At 31.4% G+C, this 27330-nt stretch overlaps 1 protein-coding gene across 1 annotated transcript; it reads right to left on the minus strand.

The window, feature by feature from the left end:
* Nucleotides 1–2364: 2364 nt before the first annotated feature.
* On the minus strand, nt 2365–27238 carry LOC139092604 (WD repeat-containing protein 47). The gene is made up of 16 exons (XM_070643076.1): nt 27124–27238; nt 25864–26054; nt 24890–25799; nt 23904–24073; nt 23770–23836; nt 23453–23699; nt 22701–22832; nt 22545–22620; nt 5866–6032; nt 5444–5621; nt 5225–5369; nt 5086–5159; nt 4961–5021; nt 4821–4880; nt 4661–4763; nt 2365–3497 (listed from the first exon to the last, which is right to left on the minus strand). The coding sequence occupies exons 2-16, from the start codon at nt 25954–25956 to the stop codon at nt 3272–3274; spliced, it is 2709 nt and encodes a 902-aa protein (XP_070499177.1). The 5' UTR covers nt 25957–26054; nt 27124–27238; the 3' UTR covers nt 2365–3271.
* Between the last annotated feature and the right edge of the window lie 92 nt (nt 27239–27330).

The following is a 27330-nucleotide window of genomic DNA, read 5'->3' on the forward strand; positions in this document are numbered from 1 at the left end:
AGTCATATGGCTTAAAAGTTATTATTTGCAGTATTTTTGTTGCCAAATAATCGCAGTTTTTTATTTATTTCAATTTTACCTTGACAGTGACCTCAGTTAGTGCATTTAGCCAAAAGTTAGAAACCCAAAAAGGAAATTGTATATTTGGCTGAAACGTAAAAAGGACAATTTTCCCAATTTTTATTGAGTATCTAAGCCTTCAACCAGCAGCTTATTTTATCTTAGTTATTTGATTTTTATGTTGTTTGATGCGATGACATCCTAGACGATCATAATGACGTTTTGATTTTTTATAAATCTGCGCAAAAAATTATAAAATCTTAATTAAGGTTCATGGACTCAGGGTATACCATATGCAATGAACCTAGCCACAATTTGTGTGTCGCAAATACACAAACCAAAAATAGAGTAGCGAGAAACAACGAAAAAATGCACCCAAATCCGACATAGACTTTCTATGTATTCGAATCGAACTCGGGTCGTTAGAATGTTTGGACGACACTCTAGCCACCACGCTAATGCTGATTTTTTAATACCTTCGCTGCATATTAACGTTAAGACGCAAAGTTGTCCTGACGACTCTATGACAGCTCATTTTTGCAATGAAAATGCGGATCGTTGCACAGTACCGATCAAGTTCGATGGATAGAATATGCGGTTCGCCACACACTGCAGGTTCAATGGCATCACCTCAATTTGACGACCATAACAATTCTGAAAAAGATGAATACAGTTGGATATTGCAAAAACTTATTAAAATATTCCTGGAATTAAAACTAAATAAAAAGTAAATTGAGAACATCACGAAAACAAAACAAAAAATTGATTCATCAGAAACAGTCTTTTTTTTATTATGTTAAAAGCATACATAGCGATAGAAATTGCAAATTTAGCACTAATAGAATAAATAACAAAAAAAAGAAGAAGAATGTTCACGTGATTTTCTATATTGTGTCTGATTTTTTTGTTAATTCTTTCACTTTAACACCTGATTCCTGTTATTAACTATTTGTCTATTAACAGTATCTTCTCTCTATTTTATTAAGTAATTAGTATAGATGTGATAATCGCTATTATGATTTTGGATGTAAAATGTAAACAATTGTTATCTATTGTAATATAAATTGTCTCTTAAACATATATTATGATACTTTAATTAACAGATCATTTCTATTTTTATTAATTAAAGTTATTAAAAAAATAATAATTAAAATTAGATATAATTTCAGAGTTACTAATTAGAGCTATTGATTAGGGATTGATGAGATGAATTAATCTATGCTAATTTCTTTTGCAATTTCAATTTTTTTAAATTTTATAGAACTCGAAGTTGACTTGAATTTTTGATGGATTCGAGTCGACTTGACTCAATTCTTCCATACAAAATCTGAGTCAACTTTGAGCTCTGGGTTAGAGCAGAATTGCAAAACAGGCACCTTTGACATGCAAAAACCGTATAAATCCTTAATAATTTGTAATTTTTTCTTTCAAATCCATACAAATTATCAAGAAATTGTACAGAAATTGTATAGTTTTAGCCTGTCACATGTGCCTGTTTTGCAACTATGATTTAGAGTAAGCCTAAATTGCATGTTGCCATAATCTTGTTTTTTATATCAATTTTTTTATATTAGAAAAATAACAATAACTCTTATTAACTTATAGCTTTATGTCGAGGAAGCAAAAAACATTTTAAAACAATTAAAACGTCAGCCAATTAAACAATTAAATTTATTTCTTGACAGCAATTAAGGTTGACTGAATTTGACAATTAATTTACAAATTTTTTTATTTAGTTTGACAAATTGCAGTCAACCTTAGGTGAACTTGTTTTCTGATCGGAAGCTTGTACTCCTTAAATTGGGGAATTTTTGTTTTGGCGACTATAATTGATTTCGGTGAATGTGTGGCGACGTTAAGGCGGAATTCTTAGGATCAATCAAGAATTAGACAGAATTCTTTAATTATTTTGAATATGATCAATTTTTTAATTTTAAGTTTGAATCAGAAATAGAAGTAGACTCTGATTTTGTACGAAAAAATCGACTCAAGTCGACTCGACTCTATACAAAATTGAAGTTCACTCTGACTTAAACAAATGGTCGCACACTTAACAGAAAGGATGGATCAAAGAATGATTCAGTTCTTGCTATATCAAATTGAATTGTTAGCGATCTACATAGTTTTGACCTGAACTAGTTTTTGGAAGGTACCCGTGCCGAAAATCCGAGCTCAGGCTAATGTGACTCTGGTTCGAGGTCACTTCTACGAAATTCATTAGATCAGAATCACACCGTTCTGAGACAGGACAATTTTTCCAGTGCTCGTAGGTTACTGACTAATCAATTTCTAATACAATTGCTTAGGTTCAACTAATACAATTGTATAATATGATATCCATTCATAAATAGTTTATAATTCATGTACATTCCATAAGGATCCCCAAATGTATCGTTCGTAAGTTTACATACCAAAATGGCTGTATAATCTTTAGTATGTATTCTGATTGAGCTTATTTCATACTTCCAGGTATGCAGACCATTTACTGTATTTCCTATATAATTTGATTATTAAAAAATCATAAGCTCAATAAACCTCAATAAAATTTTAATTTTCGCTACTCAGTTAAAAAATCAATAAAATCACAGCATCTCGATCATGTTGCTTTCAGGATTTCCACCTTTCTAATCAACCGCCAAAAAACATTAAAATTTCCCCATTTATAAGTAAAGCGCTCATCAGAAAATCACTTTCACTTGCTATAAAACTAAATATGATTTTTTTGATTTTTATTTGCGTAAAAGAGATAAAAAGAAGCTTAAAGCGATTCTAGTGATATGCAAAGCGTTAACAAATATTTTTTTATAAAAAGTATTTTGATTTTGAGGATGATGGACATAAACTTATGCGTGTAAATTAAATGAGGATAAGAAGCATAAGCAGTGAGATAAATTTTTAATTTCAATTATTTTTTAATGTAGAAAAATAATAAAAAAGTAGGAATTATTTTATCAAGTAAAATACATAAAAAAATTCATTTAGGTAGTTTACAAAAATCATTATGTATATTGTATGGTTAATATTGCATAAATTTCTCATCGATTACAACCGATTGATTAGAAAATATAAATATTTATATAATTAATGTTTTTTTTTAGTTCTCGTAATTATCATGTCAATAAATTAATACATAACATGTTTATGTGCATATATATGCTGCATCGGTCATGGTAAAAAAGGTCATGTTGTTGTTGTTGTGCAAAATCGAAGTCTAAACTGGAGGCAATGCCCAAAGTTTTGATGTCTTGTCAGCTGAGGTTGATAAGAATGAGAAATCTGTTGGATGCCATCGTCCGGATATGACTTTGTCTGAGTGTTGTGCAACTACAACTGATGGTAATGGCATTGTTAAATCTCCTTGCAGATCTGTTAGAACCAGCTTATTGTCATAACTTCCGGTCAACAAATAATATGCTGATGGTGAGAAGCGGATTGATCTAAAAATTGAATTAGAAATAGGAAGGAAAATAGTAAAAATTGGGTATGAGTGCGGTGACTTGATGTATTGTAGCTGATAATCTCTTAAATTAAGTGTCTGACACAAAGATCCAGTAAAATTCGAGTAAATTCTGAGTAATATTGACAAAATTCCCTTCATACGTATATCTATAGATGCGGATGTTTGCCTAGGTCGCGCAAAATCTCAACAAAGCAAATTACAAGCATTTTTTTGTTCAAAGACAACTTCCACAAAAGTGTATATAAGGTCAAAAAATAAATTGACGGACACTTTTCGTACGACAGTCACACCCTGATTTCGAGCCATCCAACGCATGATAATGAAATTGAAATTTCCTCACACATTAAATCTTGTAAGATATATTTAACGATAATCTGTTGTAAAAATTCAATATTGAAGTCACTTAATCTCTGATGGCTCACGGTGTGCACACTTATATGATCAATAAAGAAGCATTATATGGAAGGGATTATGAGATTAAATAAATCTTATATGTTATGTGTCTTGAAAATTCCCAGAGTAAATGTTTTTTTTGTTTATATTACGAAATTCACTGTAAGAGATCATAAATATTTAATTCCGGAAACAATTGTCTTGCCTCTAACAAAACCAAAAAAATTCATTCTTTTCAATTATAATTTTCTTAAACGGTTCACTTTCGTTTTCATTATCATCTTCTTATTATACACCTCATTATACCTTCATCGTCGTATTTACTCTTAGATGATGAGCAACGTGATTTTATAACACGTGAATTCATCTAAAATCACTTCATAATTCCGTAGAAAAAAATGAGTTATATCATGTTAACAAAATTATTGAAATGGGTAGAATGAGAAAAAAAAGTCAACAGAATCTAATACAACTTGTTTAAAATGGATATGACATTATGTCATTAGAATCGAAATATCGTAAATTCCAGCTGAATATTCCATATTCATTCTATGTTCTATATTTGGTGGAGATCGTAGTATCTACTAAATTGGTTATGGATACAAAATGTAATGCTAATACTCAATGACAAAATATAAACACCGATCATTAGATGAATCTCTAAATCAAATGAAATTGATTTTTTTCATGCGAGTGGGATTCGACTAACTTACTGACAAAAATTCGATAAATAATGTTAAAACTCACCTTATATCAGATGAATGAGGTTTGAAGCATTGAATTGGTCGGTTGCCACGTATATCGTATAGTACACATGATGAATCTTCATGACCGGAGACCATTAAACGTCCTAATTAAAATGTTAATTTAGTAACACCGTTAACAAATTAATAATGTCTTATCATACCTGAAGGATCTACACATAAAGATGCCACAGGTGATCCCTGACGAGAATTTGGGTTTGTTGCTATTTTAAGAAAAAATAATAAAAATAAATAAAAACGTTAACTCATAAGTCAAATAGTGAGTCATGCAGCTATAAATTACCTGGAGTGACGACATTTACACAACCTCGCGTTCTCAAGTCCCAAAATCGAACTGTTTTATCCTATTAAAAGTGTCAATAATTTAAATAAGCAAAATAAATTTAAACAAACCGCTTAAAGACTTACTTGTGACCCAGAAACAAACATTGCACCACCCCAGTTGTAGAGTGACAGTATATGACTTCCATGACCGCTAAGTGCTATAAATTAATTTTTTTTTATTAATTTGAAATTTGAATAAATTTAATCTCCGATAGAAACCAACCTTGATACGGCGTTGATGTCGCGCAATCTGTAATGTAAATTTTGCAATCACCAGCACCTCCGCTTATTAATAACGATGATTTATTTGAACTGTCTTCTAAAAAGCACAAATCGCGTACGGTTCCATCATGCATGGTGAGTTCAATCTATTGTTTAGCAGTGAATTAAGAAGATGGATTGTAGTACATGAGATTTAATTTATAGATATAACAAAAAATACCTCTCTGCCTTCAAGCTGCTTTTGATCATCATTATATCGCATTAATTTTACAGTTTTATCGTTTGATCCCGTTGCAATTAAGTCACCTTGTGGTGACCATGCCATACAATAAATTGATCCTTTATGATGTTTCGTTCTCTTAAATAATACTGACGCTTGGTATGTTTGGTGATCATCTCTATATACAGGCAAGACAAATTATCAATAAAAGTCTTAGATCTCAACAAAGTGGGTTAGCGAAAATATATTATTCAAATTATCTGATTTAAAAAAATAATGGTTTGTGTCTTGGCTAAGATTCACAAAATATGGAAACCAATAAAATGTTAATTAACAAAAAGCCAAAAATTAAGCAAAATTAAATTTCCTCGGTAGTATAGTGGTGAGTATCAATAAATAAAATAACTTTACGACTCATTTACCTTATCTCAGACAAAGATGGGTATTCACAAATTCTAAATGTCTTTGAGTTGCTTCCAATCGCATAAACTGTTCCATTTGGATGGAACTCTGCACATCTAACAGCTTGAACGTCTTCGAGTGACGTAACCGCAACAAATTTCGGTCTGTTTGGATCATTTTGTTGTACCTATATAAGAGTATTTCGAAAATAAAGTCTTAATTAATTTTTCTTTCACAAAATTAAAAAAATAAAAGTCAACAATCAAGATATTGAGTAAAAAAAAGTGAAGGCGAAAGTGAGACACTCTCACACTGTTGTTGATCTGTAGCAAATTTAATGATTTATGCTCTCTAGAGGTGAATGATAGAAGTAATGGCGAGTAATTAATATTTTTCTTCTATCTATCATAATATTACAAATTTTAGTATTATAATAATAATGTAATTCGCTACGCGCCAACTTTCATTTCGAACATAAAGGAAATAATCTGTACAACTTCATATCCAGTCGTTACCGCTTTAGGTAAATAAAGAAGTAAATCAGCCAAGATGCAAATTAAGTCTTGACATATTTTTTTGTACAAAATCACCATCATTGGCAGTTATAGACGCTGAAAAGATGGAAATATCATCGTTGTTATTTGATCACAATTGCGCTTAACGACTTAATCGTCATGTATGATCGGTAACACAAAACAATAACGAAGACAAGATGACCGAGAGCTGTTTAAATCACATTGTAATTCCAGTTAGATGTTTAAATGTGTAACAAGAGGATTTCTTTAACATTTAATATATTTTTTAATGTAAATGAATACTTAATTATATTGCATTTTATTGATTAAATGAAGAGAGAAGAAAAGAAAATGGTTTTGTGAAAGTGTTTCAGTTAAATAACTGATTCTGTTTGTCTTCCGAAAATATAAAATAATATAAAAAAAACCAGTAAGTAAAATTACAGTGCTGTAGAGCAATTGTTCGAACAGCAGGCTTAAATATGTGCAACAAAGTAAAAGTTTATGTAAATTTAGCCCCGTAAGTAACTTTATAAAAAAATCTCATTTATTGTCACAAGTCATTGAATTTTTTTTTTTCTTCTAACTTTCGCTTTTGTTGTGCTTGTTTTCCATCAAAATCCGGCAAAATAACGATCAATGTTTGCTTCAAAACACAGTCAAGTGTAACGCAAGAAAGAAAATATCTTTGAGCTTTATCTTTTATTTCATTTTTGTATATAAGAAAGAGGCTTTTCTTAAAAGCTATGCGCAATTAATTCTGTTAAGTGATCTTGTCTGTTCCATTTGCACAAACGTATGGAGTCACTTTTTTTTTATTTCGTGTGTTTAATTCTCAAAATTTTTTTTGGTAAAAAACTACAAGTAAAAATAAGTAACTGAGAAAGAATTATGCAAACGCATTTCTTTGTTCATTTTCATCAATTGATTAATCTTATTTGGTGGTCTTGAGCTTTATTATATAAAACCGATTGACGAATTTAATTTCTTAATTAAGAGATTAATGGTAATGAAGTAATGTGACCCAAAATCATTAATTTCTTGTGCAATAAATTATAGTCACAAATGAATCTGTTATTTGCTGATTTTTGCTAGTCTCTCAAGCCTTCATTGTTCTCGACTATAAAGGAATTTAGATTTAAATCATATACGGTATTGAATATTGTTCAATAGACTTAAATGCCGTCAATTTGCAGGGATTTAATGATAGAGAATGCATGCATTCACTTTAAGCGTGTCAAATTTAGTGAATTTTCTTGAAACTGCTTTAGTTTTGCTTTAATTTTAGAAAATTAAAGACTCAATTTGACATTTAACCTTAAAAGACAAAGAGTATACTCTAAGTACCCTCACTTTTACTAGCATACTCAATTGAACCAACAAAGAGTACTTTTAGTGTACTTCACTTAAATGAGCATGTTCTTTGTATTTTAAGATTAATAATTGAATTGAGGTAGTCAGTGATAGAAGCTACTTCTCGTGACATTTGAGGAATGCCATGAAGGTAAGTAACAGCCACTAAATTCGGTCAGATACCTCAAAACAAACGATAAAGCTTAATTATTAGAGAACCAGACTAGGGAATCCTAAAGTCTCGGTTCCGATAAATTTTCGAGACCCGGACCAAAACCGAGATTACAAGCGAATTTTATTAGATCTCAAGACCGTGACTAAGAAGTTTTATCTCAGTCTTGAGAACCCTCAATGCAAACCGGCTCAAGTAGTTCATCCAGGTTGTACAAAAACACAAATTAATTAAAATGTATGAAAAGCTTTCCCATGAACTCTCAACTTCAAAATATGACGTCAAATCCACTCCAATAATTCCCATATGTAACAACCAAGTCTAACAATCATAAACAAGCATTTTGACATTTCCCCGGCCACACTTTCATGTCTTAATATTATGAGCCAAAACAAAAAGTCTACAAGCCATTAACAAAACAAAAGCATAAAGTAAACATTTTTCCATCCAAAATAAGCTACACACAAAAAAATATAATTTGAATTTCGATAGTGAAAACAATCTCAATGATTTTCATTTATTCAAAGCTTTTAAAGCAGAAGAAGATGAAAAAAAAAACGTTTTCTTATACGAAATACAACATAGATTAGAAATTATGGTAAAAGCCATAATAAGAGATGTAATAAATAATATAAGAAAAAAAAGAAGGTTAACTTAACCTGATGAGGAAGATTATTATAGTAAGTTGTATCTATTTCAAGCAAATTATCAACTGAATGGCGCATATGATTTTTCTGTCTTGTAAATTGATGAATTTGGTGATTATTCCGAATTAAAGCGTTCTTTGTATTATTATTGTTACTAGATATATTATTATTATAGTTTGGTCTATTGCTATTATTAGTACTATATGATGAGGAATGTTGATGATAATAATAATCATTTAAATTCCTAATACTGTTCTTTTGGACACGACTACTTTGTTCAAATATCATTTGAGTTGAAAAATCATCCATTGATTTTGATCGTTTTGATTTTGTCATTTTTTGTTGCTGATGATATTGCTGATGATGTTGCTTTTGCGGTAATTGTTGTTGATATTGACTCGAAACCGTACCGTGTCGACTATCGTTTAAGAATAAAAAAAAAGATCATTGATAAATTGGATGAGCAATGAGCAAGCAATCAATTTGAGATAAAATAGCCACCAATTGTGACCATAAAACCATTTAAATGAATCCACTTTTAATCATTAAATTCTCATCAATTCTCGACCAATTTTCTCTCTTTCTTACCTTCTTCTATCAGCATTTACCAATTTAGGCTTGTAATAAGCGTTACTGTTATTCAAAACTAATTCATTTCCTAATTCATAATCCATCACTGCTATTGCTTGCTGTGCTGCTATAGATGATGTTGGATTATTAAAAAGCATATGTTTATCGCGCTGTTTAAGTTTATTACTACGTGCAAATGGCATTTTACTGTTTACTGATGATGGTACATAATTTTTATGTGAATTTGTTATATTCATATCAAAATAGCTTGATGGCAACAACATTTTATTCTGATTAAAATTATTTAAATCTTTTAAATGCTTATCGTATATTAAAAACGGCATTTCTTAATTCACTGGATCTTTTATGACAAACATTTTCAATAAATTTTTATTCTCTTTCTTTTCGGTCAATTCCACACTATTCAATCACAATCACATGGCATCATTTAATTTTTCCATTATTTTTTCAAACTTTATGCAATTAACAAAATCTCGATCACCCAAAAAATATCTTCAAAATTCACCAAAAAATAAGAACACGCGGATAACGGTGAGGTTTATTTCCGAAATAAATTTACAGGCGCAAATACATTTATTAGCACACAAGAAGAGGTAAAATCACTCGCGATATTGAACGTGTTGTACATAGGAATGCTTTTGATCGACTGAATGAATGCTTCGTTTAAAGAAAAACAACATTAAACTTTCAGTATTGACTGGTGAAAGAAGAAGACTAAAAGAAAAATGAAGAAAGAAAATAAAGTTTTCTCACTGCTTCTGTTGTTGTTTCGTTCAGTCAGTGTTGTTGGTCTAGATATTGAGAAGAGATGCTCAGATCAAACGTGTATTTGTAAATCATGTCAAAATCAAGGAATGACATCAATTAATCTAATTAAATGTTTGAATCTAAGAGCATCAAGTGGTTCAGATAGCCGTAGCGAGACCTCCCAAGATAGTGTCCAAGAAAAATGTTTGAAAAGTCGCGGCAGTCTTGTCGGCTCAGAAAAATGCCGTTGTATAGTTTCCCTATACTTCCTATGTTTCTGGGGGGTTTAAATATGGAAATCGACTTCGCTCATCGTACGGACCAACTTTAATCCATGACCTCTCTTACCTGGCGTCTGATGCTGATTCTATTGTCGGCTGTCCTTTGTCAATTACTAATACAGCACTGTAAGGTTCTGGTACAAATGACTAATAAGTAGTTGATTAAGGTTTTCAATCCAGAAATTGTAATTTACTTAATCCCGAAATAGACAATTCTACTGCTTATTTAAGTAAACCTCATCTAACAGACAGACAAGTGTTATTCAAATTATAAACGACCCAGACAGCAACACTGCTCTTAAGCATTTTTTTGCACAACTTTGGCGCCTTGAGAAACGTTTTTTTTTTTTTTTTATTCACTCTCTTTTAAATGGAAAATTGGAAATATTCATACAATATGTAGCAATACATTTCAAGACTTAAAGATGAAATATAAAAAAAAACTTGAGAGTATGAGAATATAAAGTGGATTTATAGTTTTGTTTTCATCATAATTTACGCTATTACTGAGTCGGGAGTCACATCATATTTGGATTTCTTTTATTATTTCATTTCATTTATTATTATGAGAATGAAACAAAAAATGTAAATAAATAATTGAGCATATTTGGATGTAAAAGAAAAATTGCATAAACAATCTTACCATGCGATTGTTAGCAGCACGAGCGTAATTCTTAAAAGTTATTTCATCCAATTAGCTTTTAATCATGAGACTTTACATTAAACAATCAAATTCCTTAGATAAAATTTTATTGACCTTTGTTTGTCTTGTCTGCTGTCTAGCTCAGTGGTGGACAACCTGTGTGTTGGCTAAAATTCTTGGAAATGCCATGAACCGTGCGTCGTATGCAGTTTTTAGTCGAGGCTAACGACCAAAATGTGACGCGAAAAATGAAAGGTTGGACACCACTGCTCTAGCTCAACATGATGACGGTTTTTGTCCCAATGGACATTTCGTTCCATGGTATATCAATGCAACGTACCTAGCCACAATTTGTATGTAGCAAATAGACAAACCGAGTTAGTGACTAGAAACAGCAGAAAAGCACCCAAATCCAACTAACTCTAGCTCAACAACCGCTCTCGACTCATAGAAATTAAATCATAAGTTACTCATATGTGAGCACCTTTAATGCTGTTCCATTTGAATCTATATGTTGTTGTTTTTTCGTAAATATTCCGTTACTTGATGTAAGAGTTTTTTTTTTCATTACCATAAAAAATTCTCAAAAGTGAATTTTATTTCCATTTGTTTAATTTAATTTAAAAAATTTCTCGCTTCCATAATTTTCCAAATGATATTCATATTTAAAGCAAGAAATGAATTAGAGGAAATTTTATGCATGACGTAGTTTTACAAAGTTTTGACAAATGAGCGACCTGCTGCCTATTGCACATTGTTAAGAATAAGAATTGCTCACCATAACAACAGCTTTCTAGTTATGTCGATGACATTTGAAAATGCAAGGTATGGAAGCGTTAGGGGAGATTTGATGGATTTTTGAGAGGGAAAATTGATATTTTTGGATAGAAAAGTGACATCTAAAGAGTAAATGGATTGGCAATGAGTATTGTAAGCTATTGAATTTACGTCGGATCATGTCTAATAAGAGAATGGAAGTAATTTTTGTTAAGTTAGTCATGCGGCTGCTATGCTGATGACTCAGTCAGACGAAATTCAATTGAAATGAATTTTAGAAACTATTGATTGTACATTCTGGCTGAAATGTAGCATACCAAACTCAAATTCAACTAATTTAAACAGAATTCATACAAATTGTAAGAAAAATCTTAGCTTCCGCGTGTTCTAAGCATTTGACCTTAAAAATTTACAACCTGTGGCTTCTCTTACGAGATATTTAAATCTAATTCCATCCACAAGTCAGACACTATCGCAAAAAATCATGAAAATTGCAATTTTCTACAAATTTTTTATTTTAAATTCCGTTCCTCCCAAATCTAATCTCTATTTTTGAATTATTTATGATCATTTTACACATGTTTTTAGACACAATCTTAATCTTATCACCAAATTGAACAATTCATGCTGCTTTAAGATAATATTATACATTAATATTCTATTACATGAACAGTTCTTAACTTTAAAAGATCACAAATCGGACTAAAAAATCGTAGAATTTTTAATAACGCTTGTCTGATCAAATTCCAAGACCTAGATGAGTTATTGAAGCAATTACGTGCTTTGATTTACGTTTTAGTTTTTTTGAGGAGCTTTGCATAATTAGTTTTACAGTGTTGTTGATTGAATGTTTTGACACATATCGGAATATTATGATGGTTATGATCAAAGGATTGTCGGAAGTTAGTAAGGATTAGTGACAAGTAGAAAATGAATAGAATCTAGGAATTACACAACTAAATGACAGCTCTGTCATGATTTATACGTTACTACACTTACTTCGCTGGTGTACAGATCAATTGGGAGCCTCCCATAGATGTCGCCTAGAACTCTCTTGGAATTACTTGCCAATTTCTTATTCTAACTGTCGCTACCAACAGATTTCTACCATGAATTCCTTGGACGCCCTCGTGATATATTGCCAACCACAAAGTCAGGCGTACAGACCTTTCTTAAAGGAGCTTCTACAGATCTTCTTTTGGCATATCCTGCCCATCGAAGCTCGAAATGGAATCAACATTTTAACGCGCCACATTGGGGCCAAAAGTGGAAAAGATGGCAATAATTCATCTGATATGCCTATATTATAGACACTAGTGAGTACTATATAGGAAAAATAAAATTTCTCCCCATGAGTGCACTATGCGCGAAATATGGGGTAAAACGTTTTTTGGGTAGAGGGGACTTTCAAATCGCTCTAACTTTTCACTGCCTTAGCAGATTTTTTTGAAGTTTTTTTTATTTGGTAGGTATTAGTAAGGTCTTTCAGAAAAATATTCATATGTTACACTGTGGGTATTTGGGTGTAGAAATTTCAAAAAAAGTTCGAAAAAATGCATTTTTTTAGTACTGTGGCTGCATACTGAGCTATAACTGTTGGCAAGTTACTGCATATGAAAGATCTTATTTATATCTACAATACCTACATACATTACACAACAAAAAAATTCTGTACAGATAGTCAAAATTAGCTTTGAAGTTACTGCCTTCTAGGGTCAATATGACCCCCGAACATGACCAGCGGTTTTTTGAACCTAGTTATATTTTTACCTAACACACTTATCTATCAATTTTTCTGCCAGCGCGATATCGAAAAATTGATCTGAAGGGGGTCTAGGGGGGTACCTCAAATTTCAAAAATTTCTAGTAATTACCAAACTTGATGAAAAATTTTGAAACTTACAGATCTTATTCAAATACTATTAATATTTATATTGATATCTACGCAAACTATTGAAAAAACTAGTTTTTGTGATTTTGAATCCACTAAATGACCTTTGAACGTGCAAAGGCATTTATTAGCTTTCAGTGATGTATAATATGTTACATAATACATATATTTCTGCATTTTATTCGAAAAAACCTATAAGTTGCTAATTTGCTCATAATTGTAAATTTCAACAATAGACAAATTTGGTATTGTTGGAAAGCTAAAAGCAGTATCTATGAGGAAATAAAAAAATTATAGCTTAGTACCCGATGCACAAATATGCTAAGTCGAAAATGTCGTATTTTTATCCGTCCCATTTTTGAAAGTGATTTCCATATTTTTACTCTAAAGATGTCTAAAAACAGGAAATAATCCCATTTTACATCATCAAAACCTGAAAATAAGTAAACTGAAAAAACTTGAAATTTGAAAATTTCCGAAAAATTTGATTGAATCATTTACAATTTTTATCTGTCATTTACAATTTTTGATGGTGTAAAATGGGATTATTTCTGTTTTTAGACATCTTTAGAGTAAAAATATGGAAATCACTTTCAAAAATAAAATTTGGATAGGATAGCCAAAATACGACATTTCGACTTAGCATATTTGTGCATCGTAAACTACTATAATTTTTTTATTTCCTCATAGATAGCTTTCAACAATACCAAATTTGTCAAATATTGTTGAAATTTACAATAAATATGAGCAAATTCTTATAGATTTTCAGATTTGAAAAATTTTGACAACTTTAAGTTTTTTCGATATAAAATGCAGAAATATATTATTATCATATTATACATCACTGAAAAGCTAATTAAATGCTTTGCCATCACAAAAACTAGTTTTTTCAATATTTTTGGCAAAATTACACTGCGTAACAATTTTTATTGATATAAATATAAAGAATATTAGTATTTGAATTAGATCTGTAAGTTTCAAAAATACTAGAAATTTTTTTTGAAATTTTAACCCCTTCAAGTCAATTTTCGAATCGCGCTGGCAGAAAAATTGATATATAACTATATGTTCGGGAGTCATACGTTCAAAAATCATATTGACCCTAGAAGGCAGAAGAACTACGTGTTTTAAAAAGCTAATTTTGACTATCTGTACAGAATTTTTTTGTTTTATGATGTATGTAGGTATTGTAGATATAAATAAGATCTTTCATTGGCAGTAACTTGTCAACAGTTATAGCTTAGTATGCAGCCACAGAAAGTGAAAAATACTAAAAAAATGCATTTTTTCGAACTTGTTTTGAAGTTTCTACACCCAAATAGACCCAGAGTGTAACATATGAATATTTTTCTGAAAGGCCTTACTAATACCTACTAAATAAAAAAAACTTCAAAAAATTCTGCTAATTCTGATCGCGCATAGTGCACTCAGTCATTACCCAAACCAGTCATTATTCAACCAATAATTCAATAAAAACCGCAAAAAGCAACACTGCTCATCCATGTTATTGAAGCTTTTTTTTTTTGCTAACTTAACGCGCATCGACATAAAATTGTAATTTTTTTGATCCAATTTATCTTAATGATTTTTCAGTCCATTTCAAAAAACAATGTAGTCAAACAACAAGCGCCATAAAAGTTTTTCATTTAAACGACTTTAAGATATTTGAAGTGAAAGACTTTTTTTTTTATAAATAATTGTAATAATGGATAAATCATCCGCTACATGTTAATTCAATATTCAATTTTTCAATTCCTTTTTAAGACTGTTAATAAAAATTGTATGAATGAACTCAATATCGTTACTATTCAAAATATAAAGAAACGAGAGAAGAAATAATATAAAAAAAATCATGAATGTCATTGCAATTTCCTAACGGACATGAATATCTATTTGTGATTACTTCCGTATTTTTACATTCTCTAAACTTATTGTACACACTTTTAAATATAATTCAAATTGTTTTGTTAAGTAACTTTTTAGAAATTTTTTTCCAACTCATTCATTACTCGTGGAATTTCTGAATTCTTTATTCTTTTGAGAGAAAACAAAAGTGACATGGGGTCGTCCATAAATGATGTCTGTTGAATAATTGAATTTTTCGTGGCAACAAAGACATTTCAAGGATGGATTTTTGAGGTTAATATTTTAAAACGTCCCTCAGATCTTCACTAGCTGCGTGTCTGGTATGAGCTTCGCTAGTCCATCCTTGCCATACTTGAGACAATAGGATGGACTCGAGAAACCAATAAATGAGAACTATTGATGGCCGTGCAGGTTAATTGTGATACATGGCTTCCCTTAGTTTGCGTCTGAAGCTAATTCCATAGTTGACAATCACTTGTCAATTATCGATGCCAAGTGCATTTCCATCTCTATCGACAGCATCTTTACAAAGTTGTGCTTGATATTGGAAAATTGGACAGCTCCATACCATCTATAGACAACTTCATAGGAAGCCTTTGAATCACATTTGGTTTGCAAAAGCAATTTAAGTCATATGTGCTGATTTCTTGGGAATATCTTAGTCAATATCTTTGATACATCAAGAGAATTTTACACTAATCGACCACAAAAGGGACCTCAAGACCCCTTTTCGTTCCCCCAAGGTCGTCACAAGTAAACGACCCCAAAAAAAAAATCACAACAATTTTGACATTAACGTGAGATAGTGACAATATTCCGTAGCAATAACTTTATGGAAATGGCGAAACGCTACCATATACGGCAGTAATAAGCATTCTTTTATTATATTGTTATTCTTCATGCTTTCAATTGAATGTCATGGATGAAATAAATCACTTTTATTTTCATATTTGTTTTACAGGAATAAAAGCAAATATTTACGTCCTAAATATCTTCTTTATTCTGTATTCTATACCTGTATAGAATGACTTGAATATGAAATATTGATAGAGAATTTAATCGATGAGCAAAAAATATATAAATATAAATAAAAAATTGAAGGTTACGCCAACGCATGGAAGAAGAAATCAATGAATTAAGAATATTTTACTCAAAAAAGTTCTATTCTAATCGAGAAATATGTTTTTTTGTCAAAAATGGCTCAATAATATTCTCATGTTTATTGAATGAATCTTAGACATTTCAGAAAATTACCGCATTAGTTGAGTATATAGAGAGCTGTCTACAGGCGTACTCTAAACGCGGCAATGGGTCTCCGTGCGCCCCAGCCAAGGAAGTAAGTAAGATGTTGAGTATCTGAGTCGAAGGAGCTCGATGGTTAAATGGTTAAGTACTACGGTACCCGACCCAGCGATCATGGGTTTCGAGACTCGACATGGGAATCATATGGAGTGGAAACACGACTCACAGCCTCTTTTTGTGGGCACCTAACAGTAATGTCATCAAAGAAGTGGTTCCGGATTCCACTATAAACTGTAGGTCTAGGTTTCAACTGTAGATCCTCACTCATTAAACTATAAATACCCATTAAACGCATATAAATGCGCAGCTATGGATCTTAAGGTCTGAAGAGCTAACGTTTATATTTGTTAATTTTAAGTTGCGCATCTAATGAAAAATAATTGAAATGTTTTCATTTTTTGACGTAAGAATGAACATCTATCTCTCAAAGGGTACGGTGGAGATGATCAATACAACAATTACAAGTGATTCATGATTCTTTTACATATATAGAATTGTTTATAAAAATACAATGGAGAATAACAAGTAAGCGTTTCATTCGATACGCTTAAGTCAATTAGATACATTATATTCCCATGGCAGAATATAAACAGCACAAAAAAACTCCCACAATACAAAACATTTTGTCGCCAAACAAATTTCTTTCGTTATTTCTCGTACATGAATATCGTTCAGGCAGTCGTCGTTGCAAAAGTTATCTTAATACTGCTAATTAATTGAAATATTGCAAATTAGGTACTTAGTATTTATCTGACTATTTAAATATGAAAATTGTTAGAAAATATTTGTTGTAGTACAACAAGATTAAAAAAAACTTCAAGTTTGCTTTATGATGTTCCTTATATGGCATGAAACCTTGATTTCTTCATCAGTCACTGTATATAATTTCATGAACAGAGATATGCATGTAATTAATAAATTAATATTGCAATCATTTAGAGTAATTGAAAAATAAGAGTCAAATCTACAAAGTCACGTTTCATTTTTGGAAGTAGTCGCAAGAACAATCACCAAGTCATCGTTTGGAATGTGTAAATAAATGAGTAATTACCAAATGCGCAATTACAATTTCATATTAAACAAATATCTCACCTCTATTGAAGCTTTATTTATACGTGTCTTAAATGTTCCCAAATCATCACTATTTACTGAAAAGTCCGAAAAGCGTCTTGAACTCCTACGCGATGATGATTCGAGTGAATCAATTGATATGCGACGCGGTGTTAATTTAGTTGACGTTAAAATACGTCCGTTGCCGCCACTTGATGAGTCGCTATTGCTCAATAAATCAATGTCCATTTTGTTACCATTTTGAGACATCTCATTTTCAATGTAGTCAAATGATAAACGTTTAATGATTTCTTTAAGTTCATCATCACCCGCTGTTGTTTGTATCTTCTCGTGCTGCTGTTGATCTCTTTTGTTATGCTTTAAAATTGAATGTAATTCTTTTCCCTTTCTTGGCTCGGGACTTTGGGTATAATCGCGTTTAAAGATCTTTTCAGATGTAGACATTGACTGCTTTCTGTCAAGATTTGTTTTATTTAATTCACTTGTATAATTGTGAAAATGATTAACATTCCAATTTGACGATGCTCGACGACTCATGTCAACAGCTTTTGTGCTACCATTGGCATTTGTTGACCTCAACATATTTGGAAAGCTTGAAGGATGTTCCATGCCCTTAAATAATCGTGAATTCCATGTATTCAATGAATTCTTTTTATTACCATTTGTATCAATAACGGGCATGGATTCACGTCTCATTTGATTCCGATGCATTCCATTTTCATCATTATTACGATTAATTAGCTCTGTAAAAGATGCAATGGAGTTCCTACTCTTTTGATATTTCTCCTTTTCCGCATTAAGTTTATCCGTAGAACAATAGGATCGTCGTGACTCAAGATTTGATGCCATTGATCCACGTCTCGACAAGTTCTTAGTACCACCAACATCAACACTACCGCGTCTTGACAACGTATTTCCATGAAAATCACAATTTTTGTCTTTTTTCACATCAACAATTGTCACATAATGTGGATCATTATGCGTGCGAAATATTTCATCAATTTTCTTTATCTGCGATTCAATTACTCGATTACTATGTCGTGACATGTTCACAAATTTTATTATATATCCAAACGATTAATAACACGCGAATTACATTAAAACAATATAATTTACAAGATAAATATGACAAGATTTAAGATTTCCGACTACTTCAACCAAAAAATTATAATATATGAAAAAATAACAAATGATGTTGTTCGTTTGACTCAAACGGAATGACTAAACAGCGTCAACAAAACTTTATTTTCTCTCCTCGCCAAGCCAATACAATTCTGATTCATCCCATATTTTGCAAAGTTGTCTTTTTGAAGAAAAAAAAAAGAGTAAAAACTTATGTTTTATTGTGCACACACAAATAAGCAACAAGAAAATATCAACGACTATGTGTATATTAGGTTGACCAGAGTCATTCCCGAGCAATTTTGCGACATTGTGGCGCCACTTAGCTGTCGAGTGTTGTTGAACACATTATTCAATGTGAAGTCACACTTACTGTTTTGTGGAAGTTACAAAGTTAGTCCTTGAGGGAACTTCTATTGTAATAATATGATCAATAGTAGTTAAGGGACAATAGGAACATTTAGGCTCGAAGTCGACTCGAATTTTGTATGAAAAGGTCAAATTAAGTCGACTTGACTCCATACAAAATTCGAGTCGACTTCGGGCACTGGACATGAAGAGATGATCTTCTAGAGTCCTCCAAACTGTGTGTCCCTGAACCTTTTGAAAATGTCCCTGGACAACATCTGTTCTAGAAGATATTCTAAGAATGAATAGTGTAACGCATCTCAATTGTGACTCGTATCTTACTTCCTAGGCTAAGGCGCTCGAGGGCTCATTGCCGCGCGTAGGGAATATCTAAAAAGACCTCAATCCTTCGAAACTTTCTGACAGTACGGAATATTAAGGATTCTAGCGTCCATTTCAACTCATCCAATCAGGAATTCATACGAACTCAGGATAAACGGAAAGTGTCCTGCTTTTAGCAGTGTCCTGCTTTTAGCACTTATGTTTGAATTTTGAAAAACCGAATTTTGAAATTATCACAAAAAATTTATTTTTTCTTGAGTTCAAAACATTTAATTAACGGTTAATTAGCAGAAATAATCCAATATACCTTTTCAAATATCAATTAAAATTATCATCGTTATTTTTTATTCAAATATCCGGTGCTAAAAACCGTAGAATTCTTTCAAAACCATACAAAAATAACTGTCAGTTTTTCTATTCGTTTACCCTGGACGAACTCATATCCACATTCCTACAATTTCCGACCGCCCGTTTCTATCACTGATCTATCGAATCTACTTGTTTACATGACCAAATGCAACATATTGAGTGATTTATCGTTATCAAGCTACAACTGGAATTCAATAAGACACATCTATTCAATAACATACACGATTTACAGCATTTCAACCACATTGTGTGTCACTCGGGGCACTGCTTAATATGAAAACAATTAACTCAAATGGGAGAATAATCTGACAACTCAAAAGCTTTGAGCATATATGGATAACGAAGAGAGAGAAATAAATAAAAATAAATAAATTCAAGGTTGAACTCACATTCAATAAGTGTTAATGAAAAAAATAGTAAATAGATGGAAGTGAATGAGCATAAAAAGCTTCATTGCATTCATAAGATCCATAAATTATTTGCACTTTCTTTCATGACTTTGCGAATGTTAAGACGGCATATAATTACAATTTGCATTTAAATATGCAGCTTAGTGTAGGCGTTAACCAACTAACTTTCTTCTGTCAATCAAACAATAAAAAAATTTGCGTATTCATCTCGATGAAAGCAGAGTATCCTAATTTTTACAGCTAAGAATTCCATAAAAAGCTTCGTTACATGATCAATGGACATGTTTACGCTTCTATATGAATGAATGAATCGTTATTGTATGGAAGCTAATTAATCAAGTCACAGTGAACTACTTTTTGAATTATAATTAAGTAAGATGTTCACATTTTGGTGACAATTAATGAGACTTTCGAAATGATCACTACAAGATCCACAGAAGAGAAAACAGGCACTTTTGATAGGTTAAAACCGTACAATTCTCAATAATTTATATCGACTAACAAAACAATACAAATTATCAAGAAATTGTAGTTTTTAACTGTCACAGGTCCATGTTTGGCAATGGAAACAAGATCCACAGAATAACAATATTTTTTGGTCAGATAAAAACTTGATTCTTTTATGCTAATTAATACAGTAATAAAAAATTGGAATTCTTCTCACCAATACTCTAAATCCAGTATTTAATGGATGTAGTCTTTTTGGTCCATACTTAATTTAATTTAACAAGCAAAAAAAATGATAATTTATTAATATGTGGACAGTAAACAGAATTTAAGGAAGTTCTACCTTCTTCATTGCTATAACTTATCGACTAAAAACTATTTAATGCACTTAAAGCTATTGCAAGCTGTCAATATGACGAGATCACACAAAACACTAAAAATTAGAACTAATTAATTATAATTAAAAGTTTTTTGCAAGTTGCAAAATAGCTGAAACATGATCTGAATTTATGAATGATTTTTTTAGTGACGTTAAAATTAATTAAATTACTTGATTTCACGCCAATCGCAAGCAATTATTCATTGAATATTATAGCTAGAGACAGAGTTGTCAAATAGATATCTACGACTCAATATCTAGTTACCTAAGATACTTAGCTGTATCATGGTAGCTTTTGCCTTTGTCTAGGCATTTCTTAAAGAAAAGCAAGCAAATTTGCTCTTTTTGGAGGCTTGCCTAGCCAATTGCAATACCTTTGACAAATCCTTTGGCTAAAAGAGGCAAATATACTGAGCAGGCAAAGAACGTGCTCATAAGAAACACACATAGCTGAGAACAATGTTTGCAAGCATGCTCATCTAGTATATGCAAGGAGATCAAGCTCTCAAGTGCATGCTCTTTGCTTGTAAGGGTATGTTTGCCTTTCTATTGATAATTTCTGATTTTCATGAATACAAATTCAATTTTAAGAGACCAAGCCACAGGCTTTTACAAGTCAACTATCGGTAGGTGCCACCTCTGGCTAGAAAAATCGCAGTTTGTTGTTTTAAAAAAACTAATAAAATAAATATTATTTTTAGGGCTAAGTAGAAGTCATATTTATCACCCACTTAGTCATTACAGCGTAGTATCCACAAATCACTCACATTTTTACTCAATCTTGATGTTATTAAAAATAATTTAATTTACTTAGTGAAATCATTCTGAGATTTACAGCAATTTTGAAATTCGAACTAGTCGTAAATATTTTTTGATCCAATTGAATTAGAAACTACTTCACTTTTTTTTATTACTCAAAACTGTTAATTTTGCCAATTTGTATTTCGACAGCAAGGCTATCATTATCATGAGAAATTCGATAGGGGTCATTCACTTATGATGTATAGTTTGCAGGAAGTCTAATGCTTTGTTTCACTTTTAGTATGTTCGGTACTTGAGTTTCACTAAGAGCTGAATTCTCTGGTGATAGTACGGTGCGGTATAGGCACACCGCCAGCACGGTAGAATGGAACACTTATTATGGCAAAATGGCATTCTTCTGCCATGCCAATTTGGTACGGCATAGTGGAGCGAAAGCCGTGCCGTACCACTTCCTGAGAAATCGACCCCAGATTTAGTCGAATTATGACTAGACTTCAAGCTTTGATTTATACAAAATCAACAATCACATCACTTTTCAATGACCCTACAATTCAACACAACCACAATGAACTTGGTTCCTTCAATTCAATACCAATGACCTCAAAATTCTCAGAATGATTTCACAAAAAACTCCATATTCACAAATTATAAGCATAATACATACCAGATCAGCTTCGAAAAACGTTTCCTTTGGACTATCCTTTATAATAGAGTCGTTGAATCCATTTGCCTTAGTAGAACTAACAGGAATAGAAAAGAAAGTTTTAGCTTTCAATATCCCTGGTAATTACTTTTTTCTCATTTAAATATTCTTGTTTACCTTTTTCCACCCATTGAATTTGTGCTGTCTTTAGAATTTTTCTGTTTCTGTTGAAACTTTTCAAAAAGTTCTCCACCGCCACTAGCAGAAGCCTCCGCATTTGACACTTGCTTCAGTGAGTTATCAAAGAAACTGTGGATATCAAAAGATTGAAATAAAAGACATTTACTATGCGAGTTTCAATGGATTTTGCTTTTTTTTTCTTCTTTTCTGGAGCATTTGCTGCAACATAACACTAACCCATTTTTGAATGTATAGATGGGTATAATCTATGTTACATATCACATTATTACGGATCGTAGTCACAAAAGAGAAGAAAAGATTTTTATATAAAACATGTTCGTTTGCATCTTTTATGCTGCATTCAGGTTGTGGACGGGGGGAAATTTCTTTCTTTTTAGTTATGATGGCTAAACTCAATTTTAGGTAATAAATCACTAAAAATTTAATTGAAATCCAGATTACGGTATGTTCAGATGGTCTTATTAAGGAAGATATCTCATGGACTAATTAGCATATATCTCTAATTGAACAATCTATAGACGAATTCCTGAACTTCTCAGGTTGGTCCTAATAGACCCCAAAATTGCTAAATTCCCAGTCAAAATCCCTAGTAATTCCAAAAAATCAGACATTTTGCAACCCAAAAGTTCAAAGCCTCCGGAAGAAAAAACTTGTAACAATCATGATGAATGAAGTCATTCCGATTCATTTGAAATATTGTAGAACAAATTCTTTTCTTTTCTACTCACTTATTACTATTTCGAACAGGTAATTCTTGTTTATTTTCTAGTAATTGATGTTGTTGCATCACATGGTGAATTGGCGGTGATTGTATTGGAACTGTTGGTACATGAGGTTGTTGTTGAGAATGATGATTTGGTGAGTGTATGTGTTCATGTTCGCCGAATGATGAGCTTTGTGCATTTATCACTCGTTCGTTTAAGCTATCGCGACGTGAGCTCTTTGCTGTTGATGTATTTGGGCTATCTTTATCTTCTTTAATGAACATATCAGATAGTTTTATAATTAGAATTTAATTATTAATAGTGTAATTATAGATATTTACTTTGAACAGGTTCTGGTGATTTGGAGTTAATGGAAGCTATTTCGTCAATCGACGGTAGTATTTGAGTCTAAATGATGGATATACAAAAAACAGATCATTAAACTAATATTTACGAATTTAAAAATAATTCTTACTTGAAAATCGTTGAAATTGCTGCTTAAAAATACATCTCCGTCATTTTCAAATAGCCGATCTACACTTGATTGCATCATTTTACCAGAACTAGGTTTTATTCCGGTCAAATGAAAACTTGCGAAACTCGATCGAGACATTCCATATCCATCTTCCGTTCGTTTTGTTTCTGCTAAAGTATTTCATGAATGAAATAAAATGAAAATTCGCTTAGTCTGCATTTAGGCAACAAGTATTGCACGAAATAAAAATACAATATTGTCGAAATAATCTCTAATTTATCGTTATTCACACAACATGCTATATATTTTTGAATCACAAAACTGGGTAGCATAAATGTTCATAGACATTCGAAAATGCAATAAAATAGAGTTTTCTAGCAACGTGTTGTTTGATTTTTGAGGAATTGGATTTGTTTTGGTTCACTAGCATGGAGCGTCGCATTTGAAAATATATTGGAAAAAGTGAAACTGGCTATTTAAAAATTCAAAATTAGTCAGGATTAAGATTATACTCGTAGATATAATAATAAATTTGATGGAATCGAATATGAATCCAAAATATCCCATGTCTAAGATTTGACAAAAGAAATTAAATCCGATGGATTAAAAATAAATCCACCAGATTTAAACCAAGCATATCCAAAACTTAATTAGATACCAATTCATTCAATTCAAAAACAAGCTTTTCATGTTCATATAAACATATTTTTCGCACATGTTACACTCCACGCGAGTTCAGGCTGTCAGTTCATATTTTTAAACAGACAGAATTAAGCCACAATATTAAGATGCAGACTTATCGAAAATATGGTATATATTTATTTTGAAGCAAATTTGTTTTAATTATAATTAATTCCTCCTCAAAAAGCATACAGCAATAATAATGTTATGCAGAAATTCTTATTTAGTTGCTGTTTTCAATACACCTCATTCGTGTGCTCAAAGCCGTCCTACTTAAAAAAATACTTTTAAGTAAATTAACTTACCGAGAACCGTTGAGACAGTTGCATCATATGAAGGAACAAGTAAAGATTTTGTCATTAAATCGCAAGCTGTTTTAGGTCTTGTAAAAGGCATCACTGAATGAGGGAAAATTTTTGGTTTAATTGGTGTCATAAGCATGTGTTCCGTCCATGATGCTTCTAAATCGGGTTTAGATAATCTCTCGACATCAACATTTAATGTCTTTTGTTCGAATGGAATTGAGAAGACATCAGCTGGTATTGATTGTAGCCAACTGAGTAATGATAAGTCTGAGTCCGTAAATCCATTATTATTGTCTAGGACTTTGCAAAACACTATTTCATTTTTTGATTCACCATTCGTGTCACTGTTTACACTTGGATCACTTGTTGCTTTTGCTTGACAATAATTCACACATGACTCATATAATAAACCTTTAATAACTAACTGAATTAATCGATCATTCTTTGCATATATATTTGTTAGATTCAACTTTTTATCACCGGGCAAGAATTTCTCCACTAATGGAAATACTTCTTTAAAACACTGAACACGAGCTTTACTTGGATTCCAGTCTCGATACGATAAATGATCACTAAGACGCGGTAATGTCAATAATAAACACAATCCCGAATATTCTTCTTTACTTGGTGCCAATTTTTCGAGTAGTCCTAAAACTTGGACAACTTCTTCAACAGTTCCTTCAACATTTGCACCCATTGCAATACCGGCTGCTTCACTTTTTATGCACAATAATTCAATATATTTATGTCTTAAAATTGTGTATTTAAATAATTTCATGTCAAATGCTTGGAGTTCACATAGTGGTTGAATAAATTCTAGAACGTCATCCCACTGACCATCTAGAATCAGCTGTCTAAGGAACAGAACATCGTCTGAGTATATTCCATTTATTACGCCAGTTTCTCGTTCCTGAAAATTAAGCATTAATCATCAAAATAATAATTGTTATCTTTTATAACTTTTTGGCACTCACCAATGCTAGCTGAGTAATGTGCAGCTCACGATTACTCAAAAATTCTAATGATATCCTTACGATATCTTCTTCCCTCAAACTTAATCGTGACATTTTTTTGATTTACGAATATTCAATATTCAGTAACAGAGTAGATTTACGTTGAACGAAAAGGCAACAAAAAATAATATTCAATGAAGCACCTATTTAATCTGGAATGAAGTAAGGAAAGAATGAGACTGAAGTAGGAAGAAGAGAAATAAGAAAAAAAAAATATGTATGGAATGGAATATATAGATTTTTTTTTCACTGCTGCTGCTGCTGCCAGAAAGCATTGATATTTACAACGATTATTATTGGGCTGTTTCAAGAAAAAGAGGAAGCATTTCGATTTGAAATTCAAATCAATAAATTTAGGCGATATGCTTCCTATTAAGGCTGTCAGCACGATTAAATATTAAAATGAAGAAAGTGAGACTTGTTGATAGTAAGGCACACATTCTTCTTGCATATATCGTGCAATTTTCCACATAACATCCCAATATTTATTCGTTTATTTCGTGTGTACTACATATTGCTTAGACTGAATCATGTTTTTCCACTTTGCACAAATTTACTTCTTCTTATGCCTGCCTATCTTCTTCTATTTGATTCACATAAGAATTTTTTTATGGCCAAGTTAATAAGAAATTATTCTAAACGTAAAAAAATTCATTCACTTTATTCTGTTTTTAATATTTCAGCAGCTCAGTCAAGCAGCTACTCACACTTTTCACTCAATATGTATAGCTAATAATGATTTAATTTCTTTAACCCGTAACAATTTTTCTATTATATTACTTCTTTTCATGTTGAATTTTTCATGAAATATATCGGATAATGCACAACGCAAAATGAACGGATTTTAAAGAAATCATAAAGATAATGAACAGTTAGGTAAATCATTTTTAATTCCCAACTTTATAGATTTTTTTTTTCTTCATTCCTTCTTCATTTTTCGTACTTTATGATTCTTTTTTTGCTATTTCATGTGGTTTTTTGATATTGACATGAGCATATGATATAATTCACCGTAAATTGACATTTACAAGAATGAAATTAGTGAAGGAAGTAAGTCAACTGTATCAATTTTTTTCCGTATCCAAAATATTCAATCACTTCGTCATGTACACAAATTTTTAAAAAGCTCCCCAAATGTTTCGGAAAATTGATTATTTTTATATTTTTAATCTAATAATTTCATCACTTTCACATTCCTTTGATCATTAACATAGCACTTACTCAAAATATAAGCTTTAAACACAATATTCCAATACATAATTTAATTTTTTTTGCAATTTTTAATAAAATTTTCAATCCCGAACACTTCGTTCTCTTGGTCTTGTTTACAAAGTATACTACTCAATAATTTAAATTTTCAATTACCGTTAAAATAAACTCATTTGATGTAAGTGATGTGTAAATTGCGTAATTTTTCAATGCTCACCA

Source organism: Chironomus tepperi, unplaced genomic scaffold (genome assembly GCF_022539635.2).
Source record: "Chironomus tepperi strain 1889 unplaced genomic scaffold, CSIRO-AGI_Ctep_v1 contig_309, whole genome shotgun sequence".
Lineage (NCBI taxonomy): Eukaryota > Metazoa > Arthropoda > Insecta > Diptera > Chironomidae > Chironomus > Chironomus tepperi.